At 33.8% G+C, this 12,081-nt stretch overlaps 1 protein-coding gene across 1 annotated transcript; it reads right to left on the bottom strand.

Annotated features, from left to right (window-relative positions):
- Positions 1-4,574: 4,574 nt before the first annotated feature.
- LOC128214438 (uncharacterized) lies at positions 4,575-10,157 on the bottom strand. Its single transcript, XM_052920909.1, has 4 exons — positions 9,973-10,157; positions 9,600-9,666; positions 6,008-6,283; positions 4,575-5,632 (listed from the first exon to the last, which is right to left on the bottom strand). The coding sequence occupies exons 1-4, from the start codon at positions 10,129-10,131 to the stop codon at positions 5,220-5,222; spliced, it is 915 nt and encodes a 304-aa protein (XP_052776869.1). The 5' UTR covers positions 10,132-10,157; the 3' UTR covers positions 4,575-5,219.
- Between the last annotated feature and the right edge of the window lie 1,924 nt (positions 10,158-12,081).

Raw genomic sequence — 12,081 nt, forward strand, 5'->3', positions numbered from 1 at the left:
ATAGTTTACATTGTAGTTTTAAACGTGTAACATTAGTGTTCCCTCCAACTTATCTTTCAAGTGAGTGAGGACATAATCGTAATCTTGATAATGCAATTCTATATTTATCATATATGTATATCATATGATCTTGCACCAAAATATAAGTGCTCTTACTTCACAAAACAAAGAAAATAAGACCGCCGAGCTCAACCAGACCCACAGCATTAGACGTTTTAGAGCGAACTCCAAGAATGTGTTTACAAAATTTTAACTGGTAGTTAGTTTATCCACCTCTTGCATGTCTTATATTACCCAAACATTCAATTTTAAGTGCATCAAATATTTTCGTTATATCTGACTGATTATGCCACCTTTTATCTCGTGTTCTTTTTTCATAACAACAAAACGTTTTATAATCAGTCGAGAAAAAGGACAATACGTCGGTTAGACACTATTGCATGTCATTTAGACATAATAATAGAATAGTTGGACATCAGAATATCAGTCAGACATATTATTAGACACAATGACATATCTGCTAGACATACTAGCATGTCTGTTGTTCATTTAAGCATGCCATTCAGACAAATGACATATCTGTCAGACATCATAATATGCAATTTATACAAAGTAAATCGTCTGTTTGATACAATAGACTGTCTATTTGACATAATGACGTGTAGACACATTAAAATGTATTTTAAACATAATTAGATATATATAATCTGTGTCTGTTGTCTTGTGACGTTGAGTGTCCCGAGCTAATCGTTCGTCTGAACAACATTATGCCTTGATCACTGCGCCTTTAATTTCATTATTAAACTCTTTGTTAAGATGCTCTGTAGATTTGTTTTATATTCCATAAATGGTTTTTTGCAAGGATAACAACTAAAGGAATTATCTAGTTAAAATAAGAATAGGTTCATGATGCGTGCCAATTGTGAAGTGTACTTTTGTAATGACGTCATCTGCTAGAAATCAAATTTCTATTTCTGAGCAATAGGCCAATTGTTGCAAACTACTCGTAGTATGCACAAAATTGAATTATTTCACCATTATATAAGACGTAAAGTCTTTGAATAATTAAACTCCTTGATGCAATGTTTATTTGTCTTTGCTATCGTTTGTTGCCTTCAAACTGCACTTAAATCGTTCTTATGGTTCTATTAATGGCAATTCATTTCCTAAACACGTGAAAATCCTTGTATTTATAGTTTCGTGCAAATTATGTAAGAACTTAAGAGATGATTACGTAGTGAGAATACAGTATATTGTATTGTGGTTTAAATTAAATTGATGTTTTTTTTTCAGAAACAAAACAAGAAGTGATTTAACGCATTTCTGACAATTTCCAACTGTTGACTAGCAATATTCATATACGCAATGAATGATATCGCACAAAAAATAGGCAGGACTTCATATCGTTTACATTTTAAGAAGTAGATTTTCGTGATTATGTATAGTCAAATTAAAAAACTGACGGCTGGTGGTCAGCACTTGATCCATTGATGTTACACAAATACTTTTGAGGTATGCGGACGTTTTATCTCCAGTTTTCGGTAATCGTACATTGTGTACGATTAGGTGTAAAGGGTGAACGTATGAAATAAATGGTGTCACTATCGAAGTCACTCATCAGTTTTTACTGACATACGAGCTCGTGTTTCAATGGCAAGTTTCCGTTATGTAAACCATCTTGTAGATTTCGTCCTTGATCTGTATATCTTTATGACCATATCGTCTTATTGCCATCAAAGCGTATAAGGGGGCTTGACTACTTTGTCCCTTGTAAAGTTTTGTTTACAATTGCTGTCAATGAAAATACCAATACATCTACGGCTTCTGTTTTATATTTGGAATGTACCTGTTTGCGCCCTTATGGTATGTATTCAGTTGACTAAAGCTGCGCTTAGGCGCTGCCTGGGCAGTCGTAAAACACTGTATTGAAGGGGTCTACGCTAAAGCCAGTGTTGAGCTAGAAACTTTTTAAAGTGTTGCAACATTATCGACGTTGATAGGTCTCATTCAGACTTTGGATAAGGTTGGTGATTTCGAAGGATTTCACGTCAAAATGTATTTGTCAATATGGTTCTAATTAACGCAAAACGATTAACTTGGAAGATGGATCCTTTGAGAACACACAATGTATCATAATAAAAAATATCAGTCATCGGCTGCTTTTTGTCAATATAAATACATTGTATGGATACAGTGGGATTGGAGAAATGCAGTAACGTAAAGCTATATTAACTTTTAATTCAGAAGGTTCGCTTCTATAAATAAATGTGTATAATGCGTACCAAAACGGAACAATCAAGTGTCCTTGAATGCTGATATCGCCAGCAAAATTGAATAGGTCGTAAATCATGCGGAAAAAATTGGTTAATTTCGGATTCAATTACTCCAGGAATTCAACCTTCTCTGCAGTTTCGTGTTGCATATAATGAACGACGATTAATGAATTATAAGTTCATGACGTGAACAATTCTGTTTTTACTAAGTGAAATAAGAACATTCTTTCATTTAGTTATTAAAATTTAGTGTAAGGTATGAAAACAGTTGTAGTATATGTTTCGGATTCAGTCATGTACATTGGCTAATATGACAGTTTATGTTATAAATATTTGAGATAGAATAATCGTTGTTATCGGATGAAATACCATATCTGTTTTAGCCGTATAGACTTTGTGCTGGTATGTTTGACCAACGTAGTTATTTCCTATCGGACGTACGCCTTTACTGTCTGTGACTCGTGTTTGAATATATCGAAATTAATGAAGATGCACCTTTCGTGTTTACCAATGTTGCGCGATATCGCCTGTATATGTTTGCCATCAGGACCTGTTGTCAGGTTCAGCTCCGAGCGATGTGTGGCACTAAGTGATAAGGAGTCACCGATAAATGACTTGTCTTACATTTGGATATTATTTTGTCATTTTAGTTTTTGGTCAATTTAGTTTGAATGTACAGGATATATGTGGCCGTTTGTGTGGGTATTGATTTATTTTAGTACAATTAGTTTCATCTTGTGGTGTATATACTGTCTGAATAAATATTCTAAAGGTAAACTGTTCTTCTTTTGTAAACAATTACTCTGCAGAAAACCGGACGAAGGTTAGGTGACTACCTTAAACACACATTTGTGCCTCGTCGTACAAATGACTGAGGGTTAAACGTGGAAGAATCTGATTGATAACGTCATACGAACCTATATTTTAAAGTAACAGGACTCAGCGGTTGGCGTAGGACATGACTCTATGAATACATAACAACAAAATTATCATTTAATGTTATTTTTGTTTTGCGTTAAAATAAACGAACATTTCCATTCTCTTTTTAACCTATGACTATCATCGACAGACATTTGCGTTATGTTGTCAAGGTATTCTATATATGTCAATGACTTATTCCAAAGAATCATTCAAAAGTGATTTCACGCTGTTCATTTCGTCACTGTCTGTGCCATTATAGATTTCTTTTTATGAAAGCAAAGCTCTACATTAGCTTTCCATTGAGATATTCTGGACAACTGGTTCTACGCAAAGCATATTACCTTAAAAAAGACGAAGGTTCTAATGGGGTTTTCCATTCGGTATATATTTGAACGCATAATGGTTTATTCACTACATAATCTAATATTTTTTTCCATCTATAAAGACTGAAAATGGAAATGTTAATACTATATGTAATTTTTAACATTTAATTACCAGTTGTTATTTAGGATAGTTCAAGTTATATCCTTTCATCCGAAGAAAAGCATTATTTTAGGTCTTTAGATGGAATAGTTATAAACTCACTAAGGAAATGCTACTTAAAAAAAAACTAATAAAAACTAATAACTAATAGGAAAATGCCGGTAAAAGGAACACAAAAATGATTGATTACACCTGTTTGGTAAACATTTGGTAATTTTACTTTTGTAGAAGATCACTGAATTGAATGATCTTGATGCACCGTCTATGTATTTATTATTCTATTCGCGGTAAAGCGCTGGACGAGGACTGGCTTTAATTATATAGCCATGAACAAAAACACAATTCAAACTAGTTGTGCAGCGACACTGTATATAGTTTTCATTAAATTCAATTTTGTCATAGAGAAACTGGTCAGTCTGATAACAACCGCTTGGGATACGTCCTTCCAATACCTTTCTTTTTTTTCATTTTTTTTCATTCTATTGCCAATGATCGATTTCAAGTAAATGCATATAATGTTCAAGCCCAATATATCGAGGATTACAATTACTATTTTTAGTTTAGTATCCCGATGTATGAGTATTTAAAGGAGTGATCACTAAAAGTTTCATTGCACGAGTGGTGTGTCATCAAACAGTATTAAGATAAGTTTGTTACATGGCATGATTTCATTATTTATGTGTTAAGAGATCAAATTTGTGCGATCTACAGAAAAAAGAGCGTACGTACCTCGGCCGAGATAGCCCGCTCTATTTTCTGTACATCGTCAAAATTGGACTCTAACATATGTGTTGTTTTTGGTGCATTCGTTTGGAGCAATACACGTAAAATTAATGAACAACAACATTTGAAAAATACCCGATTGATATTGGGCCACACAAAAATGCAAACATCATGGACATGCTACCTTTTATTACTAACAGTAGTAGAGAAGTAAGCCTTGGTAGGAAAAGAAGACTGACTGGAATATACTCCATGAAACTATTTTATGTAGTATTCGTTAGAATCGATTTACGTAGAATTAATGAACAGAAAACTGAAAAATCCTTGATTTTTAGTTGCCCACACAAACATATGCGACACAAATCTAGTTTAAGACCATAATCTAAAGCAACACTATCGATCTTTTATAAGGTAATGGTTACTTTTCCGTCGGATGAAATATGAAATGGTTTGAAATTTCAAGCATTAATACAAATTGTACATCTTATTCAGTCATCTGGAAATACAAACAATTTTAATATATGTTATGAAGCAAATTTTTGTATACATAATACAAATACATTAGCCAATGGTGTAACTTAACATTGACAACACTTTTATCCATTTGGTTAACATAAGAAACCAGTAACGCGTTGTTTGAACTTGTATGATTTACGATTTGAGTGTTACTTTGATCTTATTTAAGCCATGATAATATAAACATATATATATATATATATACATTTTATGATGTATGACTTTGTGTTTATTATAACGTTCTAACCACCATAAAATATATCAGTTTCTCTGCCTCAAAGATGGACAGCATGTGCACATCACTCAAGATTCAGAACGCAGCAATACCCCACTAAGACTTGTCCACCTTGTTTCACTATGGAAAAGGAAGCTTTCCCAGTTGGCCTTGCTCCAAACCTTCTCACCTTTCTTCAGACTGACAAACGCTTGCATAGAACTACAAGGGTACCACTCGGTACCAAACGCTACACCAGCAATGAGCAGGGTATTGTCCTTCACTATGCCGACGTGAGAATATTTTCCCCTGTGCACACAGTGTTGGAAAGAGAATGTGTAAAGACCGCTGAAGGGACACGTGAATATGCCTGTATTTGGGTCGTACCCTTGACCATCGTTGATGACCACATTCTTTAGCACTATAGTTTGTCCATTGTCCAAATATTTGTCAAATGGGCTATTGGCAGTGAACTGTATTTTTGGCGGCCATATACTGGCTCCTGCACGGAAAACATACATGGTCAGTTATTAAGTAAAGGAATTTTGTTTGTTAAAGGGAACATCAATCCCTTGCCAATTATGAGGTTGTACATGAAGAGGTATGCACTACTACCATTTTCATTAGCACGTGATATTTTGTAACAAAACAGAATGTAATGAAATACCAACTTTTAACGTTTTACTAAAATCACAAAGAAATATGAACAAAATGATTATCTAAACTGAAATGATTAATAAATTTAAACAACGTCAATTGAAAAAACAACAACAGTAGCCTACTTTTAGTTAATAAGGAAAAAAAAAACTTAAGTGAATGAGGTACCTTGTACGTTTTAAATGTATACTTATACAAATACATCATCGAGACAGCCTACCTTTGAGCCGGGTCATTTCTGTCACCATATCTCGGGCAGTTTCAAGCTCCGCGAGAGAACGCGTCATGTTCTCTATTAGACTCTGGGACAACTGCTCAAAGCGGAAACCAGAGGCGAGATCCAACTGATTAATCCTGCGGGTCATCTCCCCGATCTCTTCACGAACCGTTGATATATCGTCATGCAGGTGTTTTATTTCCACTTCATTCTTAATCACGCGTTCAATGAGTCTTTTTTCAAGGTTGTATTTAGGACACGAAGGTTCCGTAGAATCCACTAAGTATTGAACAAATAAAATAACTAATGCTATTTAAATCATATTTACAAACGCTTTTCACGTGTCAGACAAGTGTAAACATGATGTTGTTTACAGATTATATTAATACCAACCAGTCAACACAATTTCCAATGTGATTAACAAAGGTTAAAAAGTAAAATGCAAGTATTCACATGAAATATATATTGTTTAATGTGTGTGTATATTGATTTGGTATTACTAGTATTATGGAATAGTTTTCATAAGCATAACATTATTACCAGATGTGTATACTGGATTAAGAAGAAGTTGTTGTCTTAAGATGTTTATATTTGTTAAATCATTATCTTGTTCGCCGAAGATAATGGTACTTACTGATATATTTATCATATACAATTGATCATGGGCCATGTTGGCGAAATCGAATGTACAGGATAAAATTATAAAATTGTGTGTATGATCATCAGCAAGAAAATGCTTCAAATTGTTCGGTCCGTTTTTCATGTCCACGTATATTAAATCCGAAGAAACAGCCGAACCCTCTCAGTAAGAAATAAACCTTTACTGCCGGCTATTGTAAAACACGCTTTAACATCAAAGTCAACATTTTCCATTAACGTTATCCATATCATGACACACACATTTATAGATATTAACTTTAATATTTCATTGAATGCGCATTTTCTTTGTTTTTGACATTGTGTCTCTCCTTCTCTTTTCTACCGCAATATTCTTGGAATGCATGTCTGTCTGTTTGTGATACTTTGTAAATACAGTACGTAATGTAACTATGTTCAATCTAGGTAGTAGGTTGACTTTTTCTGGTATCGTTGTTATTTTTGTGTGCTACCGGGCATGTCCCTGCAGTTTCCATTGTATCATTAGAATTTGTCTCGAGAGATATCGTGAAATGATAGATAAAAGCGAAAGGAAATAGAAAACAGCATGCAAGTGACGCATTTCCTTTGTGTCTATTTGACACCCCAAATCCCGTCAAACTACATTTAAATCGTTATTTATTTCTTTATTGGTCATTCGTTTCCTGAACAACTGAATATGCTTGATAAATTAAACTCTTTCAAATATGGAAATATTGTTAAACTTGTTTGAGCTCAGAAATGGTTAGTTAAGAAATTACAACACAGGGTATGTTTGTGGTTTACATAACGCTTAAGGTTTTCGTTAAAAGAAACACGAACTATCGAAGCACTCAAAGTGTTTAAGGACGGTACTGGTGGTAGTTTAAAAATCAGTCATTATGTAGTATCGCATTATGACGCAGTATACATGCTGTAACATACGTAATGAGCTAGAGCAACGCGGAGAATAACAGCGGTATGTTTTCATATTAAATAATAGTTTAATACAGGCGCATATAGTTGTGACTGTTTATGTTTTCCAAGTTTTAGTTGATATCTTTAAAGGGTTTCAAGTTGCACGACAGTTATCACAGTGCTTGGATACAACAGAAGAGAAATACAGAAATAATATGTCACTATTGACAAAAATACATGTTTTGAGTAACATCATGCTCTTACAGTGATGAAGTAAAACAGCAAAATCAGACGTGCACCGACTTATGTACAAGGATGGGAATATTTACACTCCAACTTCCATTCCTTCAATTACTAGCATTTTGGCAATTGCAAATATTTTCCGATGATCGCAACATCTTCGGAAATATTCGGATTGCGAATCATCGCGTATTGATTTAAATAACCTTCAATTATTTGTATTATTTTAGCAGGCCACGAATTTTATCAACATGTTTAAAAGATTAATTTATAATTTGTTAAATGTATTGTTGTCATTAGCTTTTTAATTTTATGTTAAAAAGTGATTTTATTTCGGGCCTTATTTTGTCCGCAGCAATAAAAAAAGTATAAACCGGTCGGTCGTTCTATTACAGCATGGTTGAGAAATAATTATTGTGAGGTTTTCTTAAATGAAATTAAGTATTTTGGTCACAATTCTAGAAAGAAACAATGAACAATCGGTATAAATATAAGCAATTAATTGCATGATTGGTGTCATTATATGGGATATGACATAAATCACGCAATTAATTCCTTAAATAATAGCAGTCACTATAGTCCCATCCGAATTAAGAACAGTATCAACTTTGCTTTACGAAAAAGGATGGCATTGGATATTAACAAGGGCAAAAAGTAAAAAAAAGCTGCATCCAGAGTTCTTAAGAACTGCATTTATCATTAAAGAGATCTGTTTATGAAGTTTGAAGTCAATACCTAAAAGGCTTTTCAAGTTTTACTCCGGACAAAAATGAGTATGAAAATCAAGAAAGGGCAATAACTAAAATACTGCCCCAGAGTTATGGTTCCTGTGCACTGCATTTTTCCCTTATCCGATCCATCTATTTTTGAAGTTTGAAAACTGTACCTTAAATACTTTCGAAGTTGTGCTACTGACAAAAACGTATGACCATTAGAAAACGATAATCACTTAAAAATCACCTAGAGTTATGATTTCTGTGCGCTGCACTTCTTCTCAATGGGATATATCTGAATATAAAGTTTAAAGTCAATAGCTTAATACTTTGCAAGTAATGCTCCGGACAAGATTGCCCAGGCGCACACACACCTATTATAATTTTATCCCATTTGTCTTTCGGCGGGGGATACAACCATTCAATCAGTGATAGTGTTAACGAAATACCTTTTTAATCAGCGAATGAATTGGATGACAATGGTGTTCTGATATTGGTTCGTTTGTTTAAAAATATGTAAGTTGTCTTGACATTAATCTTTAGTATGTCGAAATATGTACAACATTACAATGAAAAATAGGCAAGTTGAGACGATATTCAATCTGTTAACACGGATAAAGAACAATGAAGGAAAGCATACACAGATTAACAAAAAGGCGATCTGGCAAAACATTATTATTAACAATGACGTTTTTGACGCGATACTGTAATAATACATTTTAATTGAAGACAATTGTCAAACTCGCCCAATTAATCGCTATAAGATTGATAAACTTTTGTTTTGTAGGTCAATGACAATAATGCAGAAAAACATACTATTTTGATTTGCAGATTATATGTCATGAGTATTGAAATAGCATAAGCAATCTTAACAGAGCGTAACATATCAACTGACAGGTTAATGACCTTGATATATTTTAAACAATGAACATATCGCAAAAAGTCAATATCTATATCAATAATACAATGAAAACTTTATAAAGTCATTTTGCCAATACCATGTAAATGTATACAAAAGAGGAAACTATTTATAGTAATCAGTCGCAATTTAGAATTGCGTGAGCAATTTTATGACAAAATATTTACATGTATATAAGTACTTCTTTTACCTTTTATGATTGTTTCTGTTTGAATTTGCTCCTGTTTCTCAGCTCCATCGTATGCAAACAAACATTCCTAATAGGATTAAAAAAAGAACAATGATAGCTTTTTACAAAGTATATTGTGGGAAGTTTAATTAAACCAGGAAGTGAATTAGTGAATGATGTGGCTGCATACGAATGGAATATTTTTATGATTTCGGTTTAAGCTAGCATATATACAAACTATAGTTATCAACCGAAAGTTGAGAACATTAAACGAAACCAATAAAAACAAATATAATTAAGGTCATGCTTATAATGTTGCATTTTCAATCAACGCGTGTAACAAACAGGTTGTTTTACCAAATTTTAAATTTTGATTTTTATTTTGCAGACATACCTCTGAGTCACTGTCTGTGTGCCTACAGTCCGGCTTGGTCCACACAATGCAGAGCATTGCAATAAGAACGACAAGTATTAACACTTCAATGACTGTACACAATCTCTTAAGCAGTTCGTCTGCCATGTTTGAAAGGCGCAAAAGAGGAGGCGCAAACATAAACTACCGGGTCTTAATGTCGGTACAACCAATCGATAATGCAGTAATGAGAATTTCGTATACAGCCTTAAAAAGCTGAAATATTTGGAAAAGGAAATTCAAGTTTATGCTATTCTGTAACAATCATAGTACTTACACATTACAATTGACGATAATTTATGCCAAAACTCGCCCAATACAGACCAAAGTCGGCTTGAACTAGTTTCTGGCGCTTTGATTGACTACTAAACTCGCCATATTCGGGTTTCGATGAATGGGCCATTTTCATTGCTTATTGCATATTTAAAAGTTAGGACTTAAAGATGATTATGTAACGACAGCACAGGGAGATTGTATTGTGATGTACATGACGCTGATTATTTTATCGGAAACAATGAAACCAAATAAGAAGTAATTTAAACACAAATAAAACGCAATTGGTCCAAGTTCAGTGGTTGACTAGCAATGTATACATACACTCAATGATATCACCCAAGAAATTGGAAGGAATTTATATCGTTCACATGCCAGTATTGCTTGTTTAAGATGTAAATTATGGATACACAAACTTAACAATTGATGGCTGCTACCACATATTAGATCGCAACAGATCATAGTAGGAAATAGTAGCTTTGAAATGCTAATAAGGTTAATGAAGCGAATATTTTGCAAAGTTTTACTTACGATTGCTGTCAATGAATAGACCAATCCAACCAAGGCTGTTTGTATGCACCAGATTTAATGGTTTTCCGTTTACGCCTGTACTGTGGTATGAGCATTGTGCTAGAGGCGTTGAAATTTGTGCACCATAATTTTAAATGAACAGTCTCAATTGAACCTATATATCAGGATTTGGATTTGAATATGGTTGATGCATAAGAAGGACCTCGGATCAAGATGTATGTGTCAATATGGTTCTTTATAACTCAAAACAATAATCTTGGAAGAGGGATCGTTTGAAAGCACACACTCTATCGAAATAAAAAATATCCTTACTATAGGTTTAATACACCATTTTGAGGTCGTTACCATCTGCAACTTACAGCCCGAGTGCGTAGCACGAGAGTTGTAAACTATTTTAAGGGCCTTTGCAGATGGTAACGAACGAAAAAAGGTGTATTATCGCTATTATTGCATAAAATACACACCATGAGAAACGTTTGTGTTTAAAAAGGCTGTCACGAAAATGCAAAAATAGTTAGTTCAAAACAACCTCCATAACAGGTGCTTGTGTGACGTCATGAGTGATGTCATTGAAAAAGTTTTACATTAAGCTCGATTCGGGCCGCAACATAACTCGGCAGTTGCATTTTTGTTTCAACGCCATTTTTTGCAGTGTTTATTCGTTTGGAAAGTGTTTTTTTTTTTGGAAGATCCTGGATTACTGGGATTATTTACACTTAATACCTATTGGGTAATCGATTAATTACCGATATAGTCCTACTTTAACCATTATTTGTTTTGACAACTAATTTAAGCCTGAAAAGTTTGTAAACATGTTCTTGATAAAATGTACAGCATCTTCAGCATCAGAGAAAACAAATATTTGACATTTCTTTGTTCTTTGCATACGACGTAATGGAATCATGTCCATATTAGTCGTTTGTTCTGAATAAAATCGACAGAACTAACTGAAGTTCGGAAGAGTTGAACGTTGTAAACACACATCAGCTTGCCAGGAAAAAAATATGTAAGTTAGATGCGGTTTATTTAATTTGTTGAAATTTGTTTTTGTGCAAAAGTTGGCATCGTTGACCCACTTTCGGTCAGAAACCAGGTCGCCCAGCTGCCATTGTAATGATGCGAGCCCTAAAGGGGCTTATGTAAAACAAAAAAAAAACGGTCATTAACGGCACGTGAATTAACTGAATTATGCACGTTTTCTACCGATAACGCCCGGATTTTTGCGTTTTAACACACCACGATAACGGACCGAAAACACACATTTTATGCTATAATTAGTGTTAACAC

This window comes from Mya arenaria, chromosome 13 (assembly GCF_026914265.1).
Source record: "Mya arenaria isolate MELC-2E11 chromosome 13, ASM2691426v1".
Classification (NCBI taxonomy): domain Eukaryota; kingdom Metazoa; phylum Mollusca; class Bivalvia; order Myida; family Myidae; genus Mya; species Mya arenaria.